Consider the following 24585-nt stretch of genomic DNA (forward strand, 5'->3'; position numbering starts at 1 on the left):
TGCCATTAGAGATGAATCCCAAGCATCCTCTGGAGGACGGACCTTCAGTGAGAATGATACATTACAGAAATCCACGGAGGTGAAGGCACCGGTGCCGAGTGTCAGTAAATATTTCATTTGCTAATGTCAAACCATACTCCGGTGGAGTGCACATTTTAGAGTCAAATAAACCAGGCATCATTAGCAGTAAGATCAAAGGGTAAGTTTGTTAGACCTCAGTTCAGGAGAGCACTGAAACTGAGAATAAGAAGCCAATGAAAAGTAAAGGATGTTGAGACAAGTAACTTGACCCTCACCTTACACCTCTGTGGTCTGGTAGCATGTCCATATTACAGACCAAACTGATTAAATCCTTTTTTTGTTTCTTTGAAAATTCTTTATTAAAATTTGTATTTTCCTGGTTTTAAGGTGAATTCTCTGCACAATCCTGTTCCACACAAGGATGGAAGTGCAGCAGCAGCACAAGCAGTTCCTCACTCAGGTTACAGGCAGGGCACGGACACTTGGTGTCAGGGAGGATAAACCTGGCTTTTGTAGGAGAAGTTACTGCTTTTCAGCTGCAAGGGAAAAGTCAGGCTGTGACAGAGCAGCTGACAGTCATTCCAAGTGAAAGGCTGCCTTCATACAGCATTAAGTGTCCCAAGATCAGCTTCATTTTTTACAGTCAACTGAAAGTGGAATGTGCATGCACACTGGGGCTACTTTGGTAGGGACGAGTCCTTTTTTCCTGCTTTAACTTAGGCAGAAGATTGGCTCTGGTATTTTCTTTCGAACCACTTCTTCCAAATTTCAAAAGTGATGCAGCATATCATTTGTATTCAGATTTTCTGTAATATCTGAAATTAAATTCAGGACTGAAACATGAGTCATTTATTAATTCCTCCTGATACCAGTTCTCCTGTGAAGTGTAACCCTGTTTATCCAAACAGAACACACGACCTGCCATCTAGACTTGTCAATGGCTTTCCAGCTAACAGAGGTCTTTTCAAAGCAAGTGACTCATGGTACATAGGAGACACATCCAATTTTGGGTAATGTGAGTTCTGAGATAAGAGTATCAGGTAAATGGAAGCGTGGAGTACTCAGCTTACCCATTAACATTTCCAAAATTTCAAAGGTTAGAATTCATTCCATGAGGTTCTGAGAAATACTCCATGCATCATTTAAGAAACAAAGTTTCTGCCCATTTTCTTGTCTGTGTAGCTGAGATATCTCTCAGTCTGACAGCAGAAGCTGGATCCTGAAGCAGGGCAACCCACTGACACTGCTGCAGTGAATACTCGTGTATTCTCTATATACTCCAGCCCAGCAGGCAGCATTAGTGAAACTCAGAAATAATTTCTGGCAAAGTGTTGAGCCCCATTGGGCAGTTTATGATTGGAAACCAAAACTGTATCAGCTGTAATAGGTTTTCAATAATTCATCTTTGAACGTTGTCTTGTTTCAAATAATAATTAGAGAACAGAAAAATGCTGGGCAAAGTTACTGAAGGGAATTCATTTTATGTAGGTCAACAAAAAGTGCACACAGGAAGGATAAACCTTGGAAATGAATGAGAAAAAGGGAAGCTCCACACAAACTGCACATGACAAGTTTCCCATACTTCTGAAGAGTGCAATTCATTTTAATTCCTTGTGCATCTTATTACACTGCCTAACCAGTGAGCCCAAAGGCCTTTATTTTACATTCTTCATTTTATTATGTTCTAATCCAATTTGACACAGCAATATAAAAGAATGTATCAAATCCTTCTCTGCCCAGCTAAATGTCCTACTTAAGTGAGCACTGAAGATTATGCCTGAAATGTCAGCTTTACTGCAAACAATGCCATTAAACTGACCTATTATGTCATGTGCTTTCTTCTGTTTTCTAATAACACTGGAAGATTTTTTTGTCCTAAACCAGCAGTTTTTATTCTTTGGACTATGACATCTTTTACCATCCCAGAGTTTGAAATTATTTCTTAACACAGACGCATATCAGCATAAAATTTTTTACATGCTTAAAAGCAGTCTGGTGCCAAACATGAATCTCCAATATCAAAATGACTCTTCTTTTAATCCCAGGTCCTCTGAGCATAACATCTCCCTCCTGTAACTGACACTTTTTCCAAGCAGATAAAAGACAGCAGTGGGCTGTATAATGGTAGAGATAATTAAGTAGATCAACTTTAGCATGAGCATGAAATGAACTAGATAAGCTTTTTTTTATATGTATGTACTAGTCAGATTACACTGATTTCTGGCTTATCAAGAAAAAAAAGATGCTTTTTATTTTTAGCCTGGGTTTCTCTTGTTGGCATGTTTTGTTTAGTAGCATCTAAAACATAATCAGGGTTTGGGGTGGGGGTTTTTGGTTGTATTTGTTCACAGACTGATGGCATGTTTGAAGAGGAAAAAAAAGTTGTTGATATTTCCTTGGTTGCCATCTTCAAACTCAAATGTGATCAAGCAAAGACACATGGCTTTGTCACAAGATAAAATGAAAAACCATGAAAGAAGAAGGTGTCAGACATGAAACAGGAAGGTGTCAGATGGTGCATTCCAGAGAAAGGAAAACCTTCTCTTTCAGAAGGTGCCAAGTATCCCCTTGTATAACTTGCTGTGCCCCTAGACAGGAAAATCCGTTGTCAAGAATTGCTTGTTAAACATCACTGGGCTGATGCAGGGTACAGAGAGAATTTCTGCCAGCTGGAAATCCAGCTCTGGTACCTCCTGGCTCTTTGGATTCTCAAAGTGCTCAGCCACTGCCACTTGATAACCAGGTAAACTTTCTAGAGAGGACAAGTATTTAAAAAGTGACCTCAACTTAGAGGAGGTGGGTAATTGTAGTAAGAAAGGCATTTAGAAGGCAGTTTGTGGCTTTGGCCTTACAGTGTATATAGTTTCTGCCACTGATGCTCTTTTTTTCAGTTGTCAAATATAGTTACATTTAATATCTAGGCATGGAACAACAAAAACTGCTCTTTTTTCTGAATGTTTGAGCTCAGATATACACTTTTAAAAAAATCCTATTCCTAGCACTCCATTGGCACCTTTCTCTCATCTCAAAACAACCAATATATCAGGGTACAAAATGGGGTTGGAAATATAGAAGGGAAATATTTCTGAATCTGAGAGAGAAGAGAGTACAGAAACAAGACCCTGGGTAATACACATAGAATGTACATAGAATTTGAGAAGTAACATGGCACAGACTTTAAGGAATGTGTTTACTAAAACCCAAAAGAGAGTTATGGATAGTTCAAAGCTATAAAGAGACATGAGCTGTATATCAAGTTGTTCTCTTTGACATCCAGAAAGAGCCAGCATATGCCAGAAATTTCAAAGCCAAGAAATTTATTTCTTCTGTTCGTAAGACTCTTCAAGCTCTGTTAGGGTCTGGGTCAAAAATGCAGCAGATAATGCTGAATTCCTTTTGCACAGATCCAGAAAATAAAAGCATATTGAAAAAGAAATTTATTTAAGATGCATGTTCATATGCATGTTAGTGTTTTGACAAAGTGAGAGTTAAAAAGTGGGGTGGTTATAAGTATTTGAAATTCTTCGTTCTAAAAATGCTAATTGTTCACTGCTGTTGTTCTTGAGTTTGCCTGAGCAAGAAAGATTTGAGAATTTGTATTTTTAGGCATTTATGTTGTATAACTGAGATGCAACTGGAATCATAACATCACCAGAAGGAAGTTTCAAGTTCCCTGTTTCAGAGATGTTAATGCTAACCACAGTATGTGTGGAAGAAAGACGAAAAGAGGCTAAATTTTTCAGTCAGTTGTTCATGGAAAGCATAATAAAAGTATAAAATACTGAAATCTGACCCAACTGAAACAAACTTTCTCAAAGGTTGTATTGCTCAGGTCCGTTCCTGCTAAGAGCTGTGAGCAGTTCAGTGTCTGCCAAATGTGCATGAAGAGGTGCAGGTCATAAGGCTTAGGGCTCTTAAGCCCTCAAAAGTCGAGGAAAATAAACATCCTTCTTTGAAAGAAATAGGTCAATACTGCCCGTAGCTCACCTACAGCAGAACAGGCTTGGACAACAAGGATGTAACTTCCTCCTGACATGGCACTACTGATGGCCCAAGTGAGAGCAGGTCCAGGATCTGCAGATTCCTGGCAGCAGCCTTAATCCGCTCCGTTTGCTCTGCTTATCTCCTTCGACAGTGTGCAGACTCTGGAGCTGGCAGGAAGTCAGCTAAGTCCACCTACTCCAGTTCTAAAAACTGTTTAGCTTGTCAAGATATTTTAGCTAGTATTTCTGAAATCCCTGTTCTGGCAACTTGCAGGGTTTAGAGAAGTGATGGCATTGAGAAAGAGCTCAGAAAAGCCTTTAAAATATTTACAATGGTTAACAAAATTTTTGAGTTGACAGTTTGAGGAGGAACAGAAACAAACCAAGTCTCTGGCTCTGTGTACAAATTCAAATCCAAGGCATCAATGTTGAGTGCCATATCTACTTCTTTTGTGTCAGTAAAAGGGAAACAAAAGTTGTTTTGTTTTGTTTTGTTTTGTTTTTTAATACAGAAAACCTATCCTGTATTGACCTGGTGTTCTCCTTCTTTAAAGCAAGTAGGCTTTGGCACCAGGGAAGCAACCAGTTATGGATGTGGAGATGGACCTATTTAATGGATTTGCAAATGCAAGTCTCTTTACAAGAGACAGATTTGCAAACCCAGGAGTCTTACCTGTTTTAAAACATGGCAAAGGCTTACGAGCAAAAGTAACTATTTCATGGCTATTTTAAGGCAGTAAACACAAGGGATAAGATTCACCTCGTTTAATGAATTTGTTTAAAAAAAAAAAAAAAAAAAGAAAATCACAATCAAACCCAGAAGTACTCAAAAAAACCCAAAACCAGAAAGCAAAATTGCCTTTGAGAGGCAGATCAGTGGATATTCATCTTCTCCTGAGTCACAAGGTCACCCTTTGTTGCATGATTTTTTCTGTCTATTCTTAATCAACTGCACAGAAAAAAATGAAAGTGCATGTGTAATGAATCATTTCATAGCCAAAAGATGCTGGAAAGTCATAGATCTTTAATCCTTCAGATTCCTAAGGGTCACCACAGTAAGGATGAAACAGAAATTAATTAGGCTTCAGCATCAGCACAACAGGTACAGTACTCAGTCTACAGTGGAGAACAGCTGCTGTGTTTTTCTTTTTAAACATCTTTTTAACCACCTATTTAAATGCATTAATTTTCAACACTGGGCTTTTCCTTTTGTCTTTGGGGGTTTTTTTTCTTTCTTAATTTAATGATTGTAATAATTACTTTGTAGGGGAAGATTTGTCGGGCATGCCATACATTTAAATGATACGAGGTCAGCACTCAGCATGGCTAAACAAAGGACAGACACGATTATGTACAATGACACAGGGTAGAGATAAAATATTAACAAGTTTTCAGAAAACTAAAAGCAGCATATGCCTAGTTCTGCTTGAGAACTGCATAATGGTGAGAATAATAAACAACAAAACTTGGGAAGGGTCAGAAGTAAAAAAAAAAAAGATCAAATGCCTTGGAGAGCAGTGGTTTGAGATGCAGCTCTGTGGGTCCCAAGGCCGTGGTCCAAGCACTGCATGCTTGGCTGTAAAAGGAACGACGACTGTTCCATGCAAGGGATTACCCAACAGCCTTGTAATTCCACAGGCACAGCCAGAAACAGGATGGATCTTGTAATATCACTGAGGCTTCAGCTGCCATTTATTGGGGGTGTGGGAGCAGTTTAAGGAAATAATAATTCAGAGAGTTGTGTCCGTGTGTGTGTGTGTGCACCATGTGAAGTTTACAGAGCCCGGGAGCATGGCCATCAGAATTTCCAAGGGAGCTTTTTCACTATGGATATTTCTCTACAAAAAAAACCCTATACATACAACCAACCATGAAAACAAAAGAAACTAAAGCAGACAAAAGAATAAAAATGAAACCTATGTAGTAGAAATGGCATCATTCCAGTTAAAAAATTTAATAGAAAAAAAGATATTTCAAAGTTAGCATTTTGAGAAAACCGAAATTTCAAAATAAGATACTTTGATTTCTCATTTGGACTGCATTTCTATGACTCTATTTTAAAATATTTTGAAAGCAAATTGTTTCAAGTCAAGTGATGGATATTCTGCTTCAATATGGAAATAACAGAAAATTCCTTAGCAAATTAGAATCCTGCTTTCTAAACTGATACTTTCCCTGCCCATCAGTGCTGCATCTTGAGTTCTCCATGGTCACTGTATCCTCCATGTTTCCCTGGTACAACAGCCCCAGAACAGCAGTAGTGTGTGAAGAACATTTTCCTCCACACGTTAGCTGCATGCTGAAAAAGGTTAGACACAACCCTAAGTTCCTGCCTCCTGGTTAGTGGAAGTGTCTGTAAGTGTCCCTGTTCCACACGTCCCCCTTCTCCTTTCTTCTCACCCTCCTCTGCCAATCCTTTTTTTCCCAGAAATCTCTCTCGAACAAGGTTCTAGGAGAGAAAAAGTTCACAGTGACACTGACTGCATATAAACCAAAGTCAAAATGTGATCCCGGTCAGCCAAGCCTGTCCTTCAATTACACCATCCAAAATTGTCAGTAGGAGCTGCAAATACAAAAAGAAATCTGGCTCCAGTATTTTACAATTCATAGGCAGCAATTCTTGAAGACAAGCAAAGAGCATTCGCACAGCGCTAAGACTAAAATAGCTGTATTAAAGGGATCTTGGTTGTAACCATTCTGCACATAATTCAGGATTAGACTGTGCCATAGCCTTTTTTCTACAGGGTTATATAACTTTCAATTTAAACATGTATTTAGCCAGGCAGGGGAAGAAAAAAATGGCTTCAAACACGCATTTAATTATTGAACAGTTTTGGGAATGCTTACTCTGTCTTTTTTTTTCTAGCAGAGGTCACAGAAAGCATTTCAATAGCTTATGGATTTATCAAAATTTCTGCAAAATCCTACTCTTTAAATTAAGTTTCAATATTTGGAGCCAAACTTGAAAGTATTCTTCCCGCTGAACATACTGTGCTTATGTGAAAAGCCTCAAGCCATTTTTAGCCTTTAATCCCCACTAGATATCACAGCCATCAGGCATCTTTCTCCACCAAACAGGGTATTTCAGAGTTCTACATTTTCCCTCTCTGTGCAGTCTGTTTACCCAGTTCTCATGTTCTTTTCCCAGGGCCTTTTATTTAACAGTAAGTGGACTTTTTTATTACAATTTCCTTAGGGATTCACTGTAACTGTGCCCTGAACTCGCAGCAGGATATCCTGGTTATTGGGGCAGGGGATAGCAGAGCTGTTCGGGAAGCACCTCCAGCACACCATTATCTGACAGGCTGGCATCCTAACACAAGCTAAAATGTGGATGTGCTGGGGTACAGTCCTGAATTCATCTTTCCTAGTATGCCTGTGACCCAGGTAAACAGGTAGGAAAGAAAGTGCCACCACACACAGGCTCTTTTCTCAGCAAAAGATTTGTCTGGCCCCCTTCAGAGTCTTGTTAGAGGATGTCACCTGTCTCACACTTTAACCCTTCAGGAGTCCAGGATCTGTAATAGAGGACAAGGTATCATCTGGACAGAAGGGAAGAAATGCTGGATCGTAACTGGTGCTAGGAGGCATGGGGTTTGTGCTTACAGGCTAAGTTACAGAGCTTGCCAAAATTAAGGCTATACCATTTGCTAAATAATCACACAAGGGCTGTCTTCAGACCTCCCCACTGCCTTTGTGGGGGGAAGGCATTAGAAGCTGCAGCTGAACTGGGAGCTGACTTGTGGAGGATATATTTTTCCCACAGTACATATCTGTATTTGTATCTGTAGCTTTTCTAGATTTTCTTCTCGTCCAGGAAACTTCGAACTGACATAAAATGACAGTGGAAACTTCAAAGGACACACAAACCATTTTTTCTAAGATTTATTGCAAGATTAGCTCGGTTGGTTTGAGCATGGTGCTGGTAGTGCCAAGGTTGTGGGTTCTGTCCCTATAAGGGCTATTCACGTAAGAGTTGGGCTGGATGATCCTTGTGGGTTCCTTCCAACTCAGAATATTCTGTCAAGCTGTGAAGTATAATTCCAGATATTGTGGAGGCCCTGTTTGTCCCTGGGTGGTCTTGGAGGTTGAGGTATGTGACAGCTTTTCTATGTTCAGTCACAGCCCCTCTGAGCACGAGGGCCGCTGCTGAGGCTCTGTAGAGAACTTTGTTCATGTCATTGCAGAAAGATCCATAGCTCTGCTCCTCCATTCTTTCACTTTGTGAAAAATAGGTAGCCAGACCATCCAGGGGAAGAGGGGCAGAAAGGCATCACTCTTTCGTGCTAAGTGAGCTGTTTCCTGAGAGCAGAACTAAAGAAACAATGGCAAAACTGAGGACCTGACTGAAAGCTTTTTCAACAAGATTTATCAGCCCCAAGTTTATGACGTCTTTGCAGCAGAGAACTTCATTTTAACTCACTGTTTTATTTCATTTCCCATCATGTATGCTCATTTCTCTAAGCATTCTGAATACATGTGTATCAGGAACAACATATAAAGTACAGTGTTTCCTGAAAAAATTCCAACAGGCCACAGCAACATCACTTTGTGTTTGCCTGGGGAAGATTAAATGACAGACACAGAAATCTCCGAATTCTGCACTGGTTGTCAGAAACACTGAAAGGCAATGCACACTCAGTGCACACTCCAGTTCTAAAAACAGGGGTGTTACAACTCCTGTAGCTAGTCCTGCTGAAGTTACTGGAAGTATTTACAGGGGTAAATGAGGCAGAGAGGCTTTTGCAGTGTCTGAGCCTTCCCATGGCTCCCTAACAGAGATGTAGAGTGAGCATTTCACACCATGTACTCTGGTGAAGTGACATGCTCGGATGACAAGAATGCATTAGCAATGTCTGTGCTATCATGACATTTGAGATTTGTGTAGCTACATTCTCCTGGCCCTTCATTGCTTGATTAAACACCTTGCTCTATTTACTCAAGAGAACAGGACTCACAAGCTACCTCTTACCTTGGTGAGTGCTTAATCATTCGCTACTCCATCAGGCAAACTTCAAATTAAAGCTACGTACACCATCTGGAAGAAGATTCCTGACTAGTGATGGGATCTTGCTTGTGATGGGCAGGGAAGCAGAAAACAACAGACAGCTGGAGGTTTTCACAGTCGATTATATGAACTATTGGGATAAAATTCCCCACTCAGATATTTGGGGCAAATCTGGCATCTAAAAACCAGCAGTTTATCACAACATCAGGAAACATAACCTTGCTTGCCAGGCAACCAATTACTGACATTCTCAGAACGTGTGACTGAAGTCATTGCCCCTCCTGCCTAACATCTCTTCTGTTTCCTGCAGTAAAATTATTCTGGAAGGAGCAGTGAATAGGAGAAACACTTTGAAGGTTAACTCCAAAGAACAAAAGAACAGTTCTCCATACTGTATTTTGTACATCTGTTTTCAAAATTCATTGAACTCTATATGTGTTTTCTCTTTAAAAGCATGCTGCGGTTTTATAAGTATTTTTAAAAGCCAGCTGTGATTTAATCAACCATCTGATCTGCATTATGATAACTCTTCTGAACAACCCCAACAATAAAATAAATATGTGTGCAGTAAAGTGAAACAAAAGTGTTACAAAAATGATAGAAAAAAACTAGCAGACTTTGGTTTCAAGCACCCTAGGGAGTTATTTATGATCATCAGGAAGAAAGAAATTACTTTAAAATAATGTAAACCTTTCAATATCTGCACACCAGGCACAGAATCTTACAGTAAATGCTAATTTAACAATAAACTTCACTCTATTGGGACCACAGCATTTTATGCAGGTAGAAATGAGTAGTGCTCAGGATTAGATCCTGACTCTACTGTAAAGTCAGAGAAAGATTTCCCACTGAAGCTCAGATTTCATGCATATCCTCTTGCTATAGTTTGGAAATAGTATCTTGTAAACACTACAAAAAGCCAAATGAAATAATGTAAACAGGTAACCTGAGATGTATGTCACAAAATGCACTAGAACAGAAGAACAAGCAAATTACCATCCTTTATTCCTCTCTGCAAAAGAAATACCTGACAATGACCTACTCAACAAAGATTTGAAGGTACTCCTCCCCCAAATTTCGTGATTAACATATGAGCAAGCTATCAAATTTTGTTTTGGAGAAAGCAGATAGAGATCTCTCCCTCAGACATTACCTGAGTTCTACATCTGCATCTTCAGTTTCTGATTGGCTGCAGCCATCCTAAGGGAATGAAAACAGATTATTTTCCCTCAGGGTTTCTTCAGTGAGCGCCCCTGACCCATTCCTTTTGGTACCCCAGCATCCTTTCTCATTTTCCAGCTCTTTTCCAAATCCTTCCCTTTACTTAATCTACAGAGCACCAGCATTCTTGGGAAAGCCATAAAAACCACTTCATTTGACACCAAGCTTTCATCATAAAAGAATATATAAAAACCTTCTTATCCTATCTGTAACAGTAATACTTTTTTCATTCCAATACAGATATTTTTAAAAACAAGCCTATCTATGTCAGTAGACACTCACTGTCTTCATCCCCATCATCATGTTCTTCTCAAAAGTCACTTATTTTAGGAAACCTTTCAGTGCTAAATCAGCACACCCATCCTTGTCTGACAGTTTTGAGTCAGGATGGTCAGAGATAACTACACTAAATTCTTTCGAAATCATACTTCAAAAAAACTGAAGTTGGGCCCTTTTAAGGTATCAGATCAAGTACCCAAAATCAAATTAACAGAGTTCTAAAGTGTACTCACCACTTAGGACAAGCCAGTTCACAACTCTTGATTCATCTAAAAACCATCAAATTATTTAAATTACAAAACTAATCAAACTAATTCAGCTAAATGACATCTAGAATGAGAAGGCATCTAAATTGAGAAGGCATCTAAGTGACCGTGAGATTCTAAGTCACAGGCTGCCTAAAAGTGCTACTTTTTTTCCTATCCATAGGTGAGTATATACTGAATAATACTTTTTATTCTCAATTTAGACATAACCAAGTCTAAGTCTGGGCAGCTCACCACACTCAGCTCATGATTCCATGAGGAAGAACAGAAGAACAAGCTGCAGGAAACAATTTTCCTCTCTAGGTGTGTTTCACATGTACCACGTGTAAGGTAAAACAAGTTAGAAGAAAAGTCTCTGAAGAGGAGGGAGTTCTGTTGACTCATTTTTATGGAATTAAAGCACTAAAGCACTTCTATATTTAGTGCTCTCTTTATCTCACATCTTACACTACCCTCTGTGCATTCTTTAAGAGAAAAAACATGCTCACTGAAGTGGCCCTAAAATTGCCTCCAGTGCACGTCTAAATAGAATAGGGAGGCACAAACACATCTGACAGAGAACAAGTGTTACAAAAAAAGAACTGTTATCACACTCTGCACAATCACATCTTCCTCTGCTCATGCTGTAGACACCTGGATAGATGATACACTTGATTTCAGAGTCTGCATTTTCTAAAATGGATTCCTGTCTTCTCTCTTTGCCTTCCTTCAGCTTCCTCAGTCTTTTGTTTAGCTTTAAAGCTTTTTTTTTTTTTCTGTGTACTGCTAAGTAGACGTAGTGCTGGGTTGGTAAACTGCCTAGCAGCTCCAAGATTAAAATATTCTGTTTATTTGTAAGGTAGGTGGATGATACACAGCAACAGCATAAATTCTCCATGACCAGATCCACATAGCTCAGGTGTCCTAATGACAGTAGTCCAGAGCTGTCTCTGAAGAAAAGCAAGTAACTGGATTTGCATGAACTTCTGGGCAGCACCAGCAGTGAAGATACCAAGAAACAGTGAAATGTTCCTGGTGTTGCCTGAGAGAAGTGGGTCACCACAGATTCCATGGCATTAATTTGGGAGGTGAGGCAGGGAGGTTTACCCTGACAGGGTTAGATAGCAACAGCATCTCAGCATGTCATGCAGTCAGCAAATTTTACAGTCTGTTATGAAATCATCAGTAGCACCTCCAGGAGGAAGCTCCTTCCTCCAGGAGGAAGAGCCTCATCTCCCATGTTTGCCCCACACACCCCAAAAAAACTATCACCAAAACACCAACATCTCTCCTAATTCAAATGTGCCATTTTCTTTTTAGCATGGTTTGAGAACCAAAGGTTGAAAACTGTCCTCTTGTCCACACTTCTGGAATGATGCTGTCTAGTTAGCATTAACTTTATTGTCATCCTCATTCTTCCTCCCTCTACTGCTTTAATTCCTTTTGTACTTGGAAATCAGAGAGATTCAAAGTTATAATTTTTCAGTATTGAAGATGTAGGGGCTTCATCCATATTGACTTGTTTAGTAACTGTGTTTTGTAGGATTAAAGTTCATGATTCTGTTCTTCCATTTAACTTGCAATTAAAATGGAATGGCTGTGCAAGGACACTCGAAGCAGTACAGCTGCACTCCTTTGCACCCCATCCATTAGCAGAACAGTGCCAGCAGTGAAGCAGTCTCTTTACCTTGGCTGCTTCACTTTGAAATTTGCAGATATTTTCTATATTACCCATATAAAGAAGTAAATAAAACTTCCATGGAAATCGTTTTCTCTATTGTTAAAAGTGAGCAGTTTTATAGAGGAGTGTTGCTGGTAAAATGCACATTGTGAAGTTTAGTTATGCATTTGTTCTAATGGAAGGTGACATGGAATGCTCTCAGATGTGGTTTTGAGCCATAATGATCCCTTTTCACCTTTTCTCTGGTGGAGGAAACTTTCTGTAGATGGTGCAGTGGAGTCTGGCACTGTTAGTGTTATCCAGGTATTACTGTTATATAGGTTACTGTTACACAGGTGACAGATCAGAAAAAGCCAACTTTTTGTATTTAGTGGCACCACTTACTGGCAACCAAGTCAAAGGTAACAGGATTTCAGCATCAGGGAGCTCTAGAAATGAAGCTGCTTTTTGGCAGCAAACACATGAAGTGTTCTCACTGTTGCCTGACCTGAGGGCGTGCATGACACGACGTGACAGAATTGTCTCCAGAGAAACAAAAGACATGGAGAAATTTCAGCAGAAAGACACTTGATCATTGGCTTTAGAATCACAAGGATACCTAAGAAAAGTACCTATTGAAAAGAAAAAAGTAACTTTCAATAGCAATGAAGAAAATCACTTTGTCACTCATAGGAAAATAAGTAGGAGAAATAGATTCATAAGCCCATACTTCTTTCCCCACCTGCTAAATTGACACCGAACTTAAAAGGAGCTGCTCACAGAAAATACTGCTTTTGAAAAGTCCAACTTAGGTAATAATTCTTGTATTACTTTACAGTGGGATGAGAAGCCAAAAAGGATCAGAGAGAGAGAGAAAAGGCACACCAGGGATTTCATTGAACATGGATTTGATATTCTGGTATCACAGAATCACAGAATTGTTTAGGTTGGAAAAGACCCTTCAGATCACGTAGTCCAACCATTAACCCAGCACTGCCAAGGCCACCTCTAAACCCTGTCTCTAAGTGCCATATCTACATGTCTTCTAAGTCCTTCCAGGGCTGGGTGACTCCACCACTTCCCTGGATAGCCTGTTCCAATCAGTAGAATTTTTAAATGATCAGCCAGGGTTTGGATTAATGGCACTGCAGTGTTTGTTAACATTTATTTTAGTGGTCTGTGAAAGGAGCACATTATATCCAAGGGGTCAGAGTCTAGGGGCAAAGTGCTGCTTTGCTGCCTGTTTCCAGGGACCAAGGCACATGTGCTTCTCTGGCTTCTGCATTCTTTACACTGGCCACCATAGCTTCCCCACTGAAATCACACCTGGACTGGAATTCCACAACAGATGGCAAAATCTATCAAGAGACATGTGATTAAATAAAAAAATTAAACGTATCTCAGAGAAAATTTCTAGAGTAGCAAGCAAGATATGCTACTGCAGCATAGAGTTTGACATTAACTTTCTATTTTTCAAGCATGATATTATTTGGACTGCTCTCTTTTTTGCATCAATTTCTTCGAAATTGTAGAGCAAACTTATACTAGCAGTGGTTTCAGATTTGTGAAAATGGCCTGTGCTAAGCCTGAGTAGCAAAGTCAGTACAGAGCACCTAATGTGAGTGTAATGAATACATCCACAATACGTTATAGATGCTTCTGCAGACTGAAAAGAACATTTTTTTGTCGTGTTACTATCACTTTCTCCATCTTTTTTCAGCACTACCCAGGTACGTAGTTTGTCTCCTTCTCAGAGTGATGTGCTCAGAATACATGATAGAACAGACAGCTGCTTTGCACAACACAAAATGCCTGCACTGAGAATGACATTCAGTGCCAAGGGAAGATGAGGAATTTTTAGTAGGGCCCAAAAACCTCTGATATAATTTCAAGCCAGTCTGATTAGCTTTTTTTTTTGTACAGAATGGCCACTGTGCCACTGTGCAAGACTTTATCCTTAATTAAGACTAGGTCAGGACACCAGGCTGGCTGCTTCCTGTGGGCTGGGATGTCAGGAGCAGTGGGGGACCCTGGAGCTGCTGGCCAGGACTTGGCCAGCCAGGTCACATCCCACCACCGCAGCCAGGGACCTGGGCAGGTGGGGACCTGGGGGGCAGCCCCTGGCATCTGCCAGCTCCCTAGGGAGTGGGGAGCTGGGCCAGGGGCAGGTGGGCAGGAGCCCTGGCGGGCAGGCAGGGCCATGAAGGGCTCTTGGTGCCCTCAGGGCTCTGACAGACTGATTGCTTTCAGTCCCTGTACACGGACAGATAATGGAGTGGGGTTAGAAGATGGAGGATCTTTTGATGTTTTAGTGGAGCTGTAAGTTCACGTGCAGCCATCATAAATCAAGGTAGAGTGAAAGGCCAATCCATTCATTTGCATACAGATCTAGTTTAAATTGACATTTTCATTTTAACACACTAGGGGAATAAAATTAACAGGCGAGACGTTTTGGATTAAAATATTTTGATTAGTTAACTTCCTTTTAAAGCCAGCTTCCTCCCCTGCAATTTTTCTTGGCTGTATTTGAAATTTTCATTGTTAGTGGTATATGGAGATAATTGAACATATCTTTCAACTTATGTCAGAATGGAAGCAAGAGGTAACTGGCAAGTAATTTGTGGTAGAAATAATTTTATGTATTAGAATGGATTTGCTGCTTCATTTTCTTCAAGCTCATGTTTGCCTAAAGATAGTGAACACTTAACATATAATTTAACCTCCACTTCATACAACAAGCCAGCCTTTAGCCTTGAAACCATGGGGGTTTATTTTCTAATCTCTTTCCACCTCTGTGATGTTCACCAAAAGTTTTCTGTCAAGTCTGCAAGGTTGGCCCACCCAGGTTAAATTGCATGGTAAGGTACTGCATACTACAATGCCATTAACCTCTGCTTCACTTTGGTTTTTTCAGCCTCAGTATTTCACAAAAAATGGAAGTCTAATCCAAACCAATAAAAGCCTGTGGAAAAATTATTTGGCTTGAAATGACAGATCCGGATAGACATTTATTAACAACTTTGTTCCTCACTTTAGGCAACCACTGCCCAGTTTTCTGGATTGCACCATTCAATTGGTTTGGGACACTTCCCTCTGTGAGACAGTCCCTTGTCTGCCTGACTTACCTGTCCTGCCATTTCTACCACCTTCACCTGACATCAAAACTCTTATTTTTCCCAGCGGAAGCTCCCTCCTCATTTCCTTTCAAGAAAGCACTTGCCCTCCAAACACATATTCCTATCTAGGGCAATTTGCATTTCATTGCTATTCCCAAGCTTGTCAAGATTTCTGAAGCACTACTGCCTTCCCTGCAGAGGGAAAGGTCTGAGTCAGCTCTGTGCCAGAGTGCTCCTCCTTAAAGCTTTAGCAGTGGGAAATCAAACCCACCTTCAGAAGGCTTCCCTTTCAGCAGACTCTGGAAGTGCCATTCCAAAGGTGGCATCTTGTGAACCCTGACAAGGTGGGATACATTGAGGTGGGAGAACAGGACAAGCAAATTTTTCCACAGCACCTTGCTTGTAAACTCACGTCTTGCAGGTTATGACATTTTTATACATCGTGAAGATGCAGTTGTTTCTTCTACTTTTCAAGCCTTCCTTGTCCTACAGCCACACACACACACACATGCACCCCTTGCCTCCCAGCACCAACCAGAATTATCCAAGGTAGCCTGTAATGCCTAGAAAACAAGGGCCAGGGCAGACTTTTTCTGTTATTAAATCTATACTGACCTTTCGTTTTCTAGAAAGTGAGAAGTCATAGAATAATTTTAAAAAGAAAAAGCAGTAACCATTCAAGAAACTAAAATATATTTCAGAGGAATAGTTTAATTTGCAAGGAGAAACTTAAACTTCAGTTAACTTTTGTCTGGGCAACAATGCCATGTAGCGAGCCTTCAGAGCCAACTCTGTACTCACTCTTTTCTTAATAACTGATGAGGAAGTTAAAAATTACTTCTATTAACTTTCTACTGAAGTTTCACTTTCAGAAGGCCTCATTTCTGTTTTTCCCATGAAATCAATTTCTGACACAGGCACACACACATAAACAGGGCAAGTACTCCAGCTTTTCCCGTCATGTCTCTACTGATTTTCATTAGCTCAATTCAGACTATCTCGCCAGTTCATCAATTTAGTTAGGAACAAACTAAGAAATTATTTCTATCTCAATAGCTACAGGATAATTCATTAGATTCACTGTTAGGCCCAGATTCAGCAAACCACTGCAGTTGTTGTGAATTGAAAATCTGCATAAAGGATTCAAAGCCAGTAAAATCTATAGGATTTAAGCATGTGTTTTAAGAACAAGTACGGGATAAATTTTATCTGTACTGAATGGAGGCTGTTGTTAAAGGATCTTAATACAGAATAATTTATCAATAAAGCCTTAAATTACTCTAAGAACAAATGTATCCTGTAAACACATCCCAATAACTGAGGATCGTGTGCAGCTCACTGATTGGAAAGTTTCAATTAATCACTGCCACCCTATTTATAGGATATAAATGATGACAGTGGAGATGTTGGTTCTTTAGAGAGATAAGTACATTGACTGCCTGCAGGAAAAGGCCTCTGTCCTTGATGCTACTGAGGACATTGTGGCAAGGGAAAGTTAGGAGTATGTTCCTCTCAAGGACACTGACTGGATTTGTTCTGAAGCATTCATGAAGTGAAAGCTTCTACTTTGGCTTCAACTACCCTCATTTCAGAGGTATCTTGAATGACTGGCACAACACAAAGTTGTGTCTGGAGGATCCTACTTACGTGGCCTGGATTAAAGAAAAGTAGTCATGACACAAGGATAGTGGAATCAGGGGAGAAAAAAACCTTCAAACACTAAAAATCCATGTCAAAAGTTCTTCACGCTCTGAAGACAGAGGATGTGCTGTTGGTTTTACTTCTGATGCAGTCTTTATAGAGAAGTTGCCAGCATGCTCAGCACACAGTGAGTGCACAATCCAGAGTGAATTACACAGCAACACTTCAGCTTTTCCGTATTTCTTCACTGCACTGAAACCATGCTTCAGAATTGCTTGTCAGTGTTCTTTCCCAGTAAGTGAAATCAGACATACCAAAGGCTTCATTACTTACTTGCTTTCATTTTTAAGAAAAGCACAAAGTAAAGAAATAGAGACAATGGAATACAAAAAAAAAAAAAAAAAGGAAATCACAGTGAGAAAATGGTTAATTTGAAAATTAACTTAAAGCATTAAATATAGTCTGACATTGATGTATTGAAAGAATAATTATAAAAGATAGGCTATTCCCATTTTCCACTTACTTTACTTAATCACATTTCTGTAGATACAGATTGATTCAGGCATTAATAAATATCTACTTTACTAGAGTTCATTTCTTTGATTTAAGATGTCATGAAAATAGAATTTTCCAGTCATATCTTTTCTATTCATCTCAAAATATGTAATGAGAAGCAACTGGCACTCTTATAGCCACATGTAAATTCAATTAAAATCCAACATTTCAAAAGAGTTTTTATCAGTATATATTTCTCATAGATATAGCTCAAAATAACTCTTATGATGAAATAATAAAAATGTAGAGCTTACTTCACAAATTCTTCATGTTAGATACTCTAGATTTACTATCATTCCCAAACAGATTAGAGTCTATGGGATTTGCATAATACTGTGTCCTGGACATGTTCCTCAGCAGAATTAATATCTTATCACTCAAATCTTACTCCAGACTTCTCAACACAGATGAGCAATTTAATAAATGTATGTCCCAAAAAGCAGATAGCACTTCTTAAGGCATCTTTAAATCATTTAGGCTTAACACATATACCTAGTGTACTTAACTCATCCTTGTCTTAGCTGAGTGAACCTCGTCTGAAATAAATCCTTGCAAAATTCAAATCCCCACATTAGCAAATATTAGAATGATGTGCAGTGAAACTTATCTTGCACTATAGCAGTATAATTCCCTTAATTCCAGGAAAGATTGGAAAGTAACCAGGAAGAATTTTTTGTTGTTTAAAATGCAACTAATGCTCCTCAGCCTGGAGGGGAGAAGAAAGACTTTAATTAAGTAGTGGCAGTCTGTCCTTTCTGCCCTACAGAAGCTCAAATGATCCCATCTCATTCCATGACACCTCTGCTCTGTTTCTGTTTTCCAGTGTCCTTTGCAGGGACATGTCCAACTCCTAAAGGAGGCAGCATGCAAAGCTAGCTGAGCGGTACAGCTCTGACATAGCAGCAGGAATTTAGCAAATCTCTAAAACCACTTCTGCCTTGGAAACCTCTCTCAAGAGTTACTAACTTAATGGGAAATAAGCAAGGGCACCAGTGCCTGCTAAGTGCTCCAGTTAATGTTAGGTTGGTGAGATGCATAAAAGTACATGTGGGCACCTCACAACCCATAATTAGTTTTGCAACATAGCAGAAAAGTGAAAAAGTAGTGTCTGTCTTTTTATAGCTGGGGAGCTGAGGAAGCTGGTATAATTGAGACATATGCTTTAATTAGAGTGGCACAGGCACTGCGTGGTGCAGGCCTATCACAGCTCCTCTGTTCCAGAAATACAAAACTCAGTTTTCCAAAGAAATGGGCACAAACCTTGTGAATGCCTAACTTGAGCACAGCATATCTTTTCCCAGACCAGAGGCAGAAGCAGAAGATAGAACCTATAAATGGTCTTGTTTTCTTCCATCCCTTCTGCCTGTTTTCCATGAGTTTTCATACCCATTCTCTGCACTCAAAGGTATTTATGAGAAGGGAGAGGAGAACTCTGATCCCAAATGTCATCCCCATTTGTCAGAATATCCCTAACAACCAGGTGACTTACACTGAGAGGGTTTGATCCCACTTGAGCTGCTTAATGCAGCCTCAAAGGCATCAAAGGTGAGGCCATTCAGGGGCCCTTAGTCACCATCCTCTTTAAGGTTACACATCTCCCTGTTTAATATGCTGAGTTATACTCACTAAGCAACAGCACAGAGCTGCTGACACAGTACTTGGGAGGGATTTATCCTGCAGGCTAATCTCCAACAAAATGGAATAAGTTTAAAATCTATAAATACTGTGTGATTATAGACTAAAAACCTACTAATGTTACTATTAGAATTCAGCGGTTTCAAAGATACATTTATTTTGGGTTAGTTTTACAGGGGGGAAAACCCAAAACATTTTCTGGGAAAAGCAGGAACACTAACCCTTTCAATAGAAGCCACTGAAAATTATTCAAAAAATAAGATTTTTATAACATATCAAGAATTTCCACCAGAAACGGAGGAAGAAGGAAGCATAATGTGAGAGGGGTGACTGGCTCCATGCTCCTAACAAACTGATTTATTGTGAGGTTTCATGGATTACGTACGGGATTCATCCCATTTGCAGTTTTCAGGCAAACCTTGTGATTTACACCTTTGGTTTGAACTCCCCACCTGGACTGAATACATTTAACTCTCCCAGGTAACACTGAGACATTTTCAAGGAAGAAGCTTCATGCTCTTGCTCCATTGAATAAAGAACTTCATGAACACAGCAAGGGCTCAGACACAAATCTAGGTGGGATTATCAGAGGCTCCCTGTAAAGCACAGCTCACAACATCAAGGCACTCAGCCCTCACCCCGAGCCTGGAGTTGAAGCCTGGAGCATTGGAAAAGCAAAGTCAATCCCCATCTTGTTTTACCTTTTTTAGCATACAGGAACAGGCAGGTTACAGATTAAAAATAAAGGCTGTGTTTTCTTCCCCTGAACCTGAGCAGTTTTTGAGGAAAATGAGAGAGGGGTATGTTTGTTACAGGATATTTATTCAGTTTCTTTGTGCTTCCTGCTGAATGGGACCAAAAGAAAAATAATATAGGGCATATACATATAAGTAAATTATAATTGCAGTTTAATTACCTTCTGATTATTTTCTTTTGATTATTAGTAAAATTGACCAGCCTTTTGGTCTGGTTATATTAGGGCTTTCATGATTGCACTGTAACATGCCCAGTATGGTATTACAACCACACATGAATGAGCTTAGACACAAATTTGGAAAGGAAAACATGCATGACTTGATAACCTACACTATTGTGAAATCTTTTCCTAGGCAGGAATTTCAAACTGTCTCTGGCAGTGTAATGCCTGTAGTGTCCCATTTTGTGGAGCGTACACAGTAGTGCAGAAGCACTCCATTCAAACAGGAACTAATCCTTGCAGAAGATCCTACCCTCTGTGCTTGTTAATTCTGTTCCTCAGAGCGACTGCTTGCTAATACAGCACACCTTTAGTGACAATCCGTGGCTTAAGCCGTGTAGCTCAGTGATTTTAAACTTGTGAAGATGTACACTAATCCTCTCTGCACTCTGATACATTGGCTTTGGTTCTGTTAAAAAGCTGAATCTGTAGAAAAGACCTGTGTGTTTGCTGGATGTGAGGGTCATGCCTGTGACAACGCTGATCTCCAGTCAGAGCATGGTGCCTGTTCTCCTGCAGCTGCCCATCATCAGAGAGATGAACACACACGTGCAAATTCTGGGGAGCAGTCACAGTTTGTGGGACTCTGAAGATCAGTCCCTCATTAAACCTTCCTAACTTGAACCTCGAGGACCCATTGTTTGGAACAGTTTTCAATGTTGCCCTTTAATTACAGGAAATGGGGGTAAGACAGGGAGGAATAGCCAGGTCATGGGGAAAGGCTCTCTCTGTTATAAAATTTCTTTCCAAACTTTAGAAAACATTTACAAGTAGCCGGTATGATGGAGTAGTCATTAATTCCCTACAATTTAAAATGAAAGTTTGGGAAGACAGGGCTTCTTTTTCAGACTGAGAGAAGGATTTGCATGGCAAAAGGTGTCTCTATCCTGCTGCTGCCTGCAGTCTTCCCTTCAGTCACACTCTCAGGCATTGGCTTACTAACAAACAATCTCACAATCATCTGTGACCTATTGCTACAACACCTACAACTTCTAGAACTGGAAGACACTAAAGAAATCACAGGCTCTGTTTCCAGTATAACTGATTTTTTCCCATATAATGCCCAGTGCAATTTTTCAAAAAGCATAAACAAAGTATTGTCATTGCAGCATTTGCTAAAATATCACAGTGCAGGAGACAATTACTTTTCGATTGTCAAATTGTTCAATCAAAGCTTGTGGGTAAGTACATTATGGCATAATTCCTAATACTGCATTCAGCACATGTGATCCATTCTTTTCCCAAGCAGTTTACTTATGCAGTTCATTTATGCAGTTACATTTTTACTCTTCCTTTGTGGTGACCAGTGATAGGACATGAGGGAATGGCAGGAAGCTGTATCAGGAGAGGTTTGGGTTAGACATGAGGAAAGATTCTTCACCAACAGATGGTTGGGCTGAAACAGGCTCCCCAGAGAAATGGTCACAGCACCAGCCTGACAGAGTCCCAGAAGTGTTGTGACAATGTTCTCAGGCATGTGGTGTGACTCTTGGGGCTGTCCTGTGCAGGGCCAGGAGTTGGACTCTATGATCCTTGTGGGTCCCTTCCAACTCAGGATATTCTATGATTCTCTGATTTTTCCTGGCATCTGTACCTAAAACAATTGTGTAGTAATTCGTTTACCTATAAACTTCTTGATAAAAACTCATAATAAGTTTTTAAAATGTTCATTCGGGATGATCAAGTCTGGAATGGAAACTTTTGTGTTTGGTAGTGACAATAAAGTATTTACAGTACTCACAGAATGAATGTCACTGTGTGGAGCACTGGAGTTGAACACAGGGTGACTTTGCCACAGCTGACAATATTGAAGGATGCCAAAATACACAGTTAAAACAACAGATGCCTGATGGGCTTTTTTGTGTTCAGGGAAAACCTGAGTAATTCAACAATGCTGTCTCCTTCTAAAGGGTAGTGACCAATTCAGGAAAAACAACCTATCAAAATTTGCCAGAGTGACAAATTCCCAAAAGATGGCTTCAGTCAATAATTTCTTCAAATGGCTTATGAAATTCTGCTCCCCTCAGAGTTGCAGCACAAGAGAGAATTTCATAGCTATGAATCTCAGCACGTCAGAGCTGGGCAAGTACACTTAAATGTTGGAAGTTGCTCTCACAATGGGAAGGATAAGTGAAAATTTTGCTTCCTGTTTTCCTGGTTATAGGTATCAAGCTCCAGCTGATCACTGGGAAAATTTCAGAGATCAGTTATTTTCCTGTAATGTTAAGGGCAGGTGTTAGCCAAGAGAAATTTCCCCTGGATATGCTGACATCTCTTTAACCTGTAGGACTTCTCACAGCATCTCAAGCAGCACTTTGATCCTCCCACCAAGTGAGTCAGTGACACAGTTTGTTGCAGCAGGTTTGCTTCCAAGTGGGAGCTATCAAGAGGCACTAAACAGGCTGAGTCATAGCAGCCACCTCAATATTGTCCCAGCCTTTATTTGCTTTTCACCTACCGTGAAACACTGATCTTTAGAATGGAAAAGATGGTAGGGTTAAAAGCTGGTTATTCCTGACAAATGGCCCATAATATCAGCCTTTTCCTTCTTTGACAGCATCTCTCTTAAATAACAGCATGAGGAAAGGACCTACTTTTGAATGAATGAACATGTTTGGTTTTTTTTCCTTGAATGAGCTGTGAGCTGAAGCAAAGATGCCTCTCTTGAGCAAGGGGTTGGATCAAGTGACCTCTAGAATTCCTTTCTGACACAACACTTTTCTACAACTCTGTGCCAGCAATGCTTCCTGTCCTGCTTATGTCCCCTGCTAACTCATGAAGTGACACAAAGGAACTGCACAGGCTCTGGGCATCGCTCTGTGCAGCAGCTGCCTCAGAGACAAACCTGTGCTAGGGGCTCTTTTCCCTCTCCTTCTATGTCATCCACCACTCTTCATCTTTTGGTGACTGACAGAGAAGGATCCAGCTTGGGAAAGACAAGAAGCTATCGCACAAAGTAAGTAAGTAAGTAAGTAAGTAAGTAAGTAAGTAAGTAAGCAACATACACATACTCCACAAGAGCTGTTATTTCCGTTCCCTATAGAACCTGGAATGTAGCTTTGAAATTGCTGGATCAGGTAAATTTTTTTTCAGTCAAGAATGAAGTATTAAGTTGCAGGAAGCAGTTCTATGAAAGTGTGAACTCACTGCTCCGTGAAAAAAATGCAAATCACATCACAGAAATCATTTAATACAATCTTTTCTTTGCTAGTTTTTTGATTAAAGAGCTGGATTTCCCTCTTTACAAAAAAAAAAAAAATACAGTGATGCTTTGTAACTGCAAACAAGGTTTGCACGTTTTCTACTACCTTTCTGAAACCCTGATGCCATTAACACAGGAGAGGGTTACAAATTATTCTATCAGTGAAGCAGGTGGATAAGCTTACTTGAGGGAACTTGTCTGTGTGAGGCACAGGAACTTGTGGTTGCTATTATTATTATGATCAACAGTTAGTAATCACCCTTCCTCTGCTTCTGGTGGAGGCTGTCCCATTGCCACAGACACTTCACACCTATCATGCCTGACTTCATGCACACTTTGAGAGTTGCACAGAGCTTTGCCCTGCCCAAACCACGTTATTTTTCTGTGAACGTCTCTGTGGGTTTCCTCCTGCAGACCAGAAGGAAAGGTGCAGACATTTGTGGCTGCTTGTCAGTGGTACAGGCAAATCACTGAAAAACATAAAATAGCATGAAGGTTTTCCAGTCCCTCACAGGGTACCTCATCATTTAAATGTGTGTCATCTCCAAGGACTCAGTGCTAGAAACTATAACCTCATTTACCCTGGAGAGCTTTGCTGGTCTAGCAACATAGTGACTCGAATTTTGTATGCGCATGGATGGCTGTTTTTTTCAGATATGTTTCAGAATGAGAATTCAGCTTTTACTGCATAACTGTAGATCCCCAAAGGTATATTTTTATCTTTAAGTCCTGCTATGAGTAGAAAATTTGTAATTATTGCTTCACATTATCTCTCTTTCCTTGGAACAGGATAACGTGGATCTTGGTGACCTTATGTTTTCGCTCTGCTACCTTCCAACAGCTGGTAGACTAACTATTACAATAATAAAGGCAAGAAATTTAAAGGCAATGGATATCACAGGAGCATCAGGTATGAATGAATTTAAAGCTCAGTGTGGATTTCTGTCCCATCTCCCTCCCAAGATACAGAATTCAACACTGTCAAATCCCAGAATGATTTTTGAGAGGAGGGTTATACTTTGAGCTCTTGAGTTACTTGAGTA

The 24585-nt window shown here is 40.0% G+C and overlaps 1 protein-coding gene across 1 annotated transcript in view; it reads left to right on the forward strand.

Annotated features, from left to right (window-relative positions):
* Positions 1-24585, forward strand: part of SYT9 (synaptotagmin 9) — a 60335-nt gene that overhangs the window by 33262 nt on the left and 2488 nt on the right. Inside the window, exon 4 of the mRNA XM_082283911.1 lies at positions 24332-24452. Within this exon, the coding sequence (XP_082140037.1) occupies positions 24332-24452 (121 nt within the window). The remainder of the gene's footprint in view (positions 1-24331; positions 24453-24585) is intronic.

Source organism: Coloeus monedula (genome assembly GCF_965178545.1).
Source record: "Coloeus monedula genome assembly, chromosome: 6".
NCBI classification, from domain to species: Eukaryota; Metazoa; Chordata; class Aves; order Passeriformes; family Corvidae; genus Coloeus; species Coloeus monedula.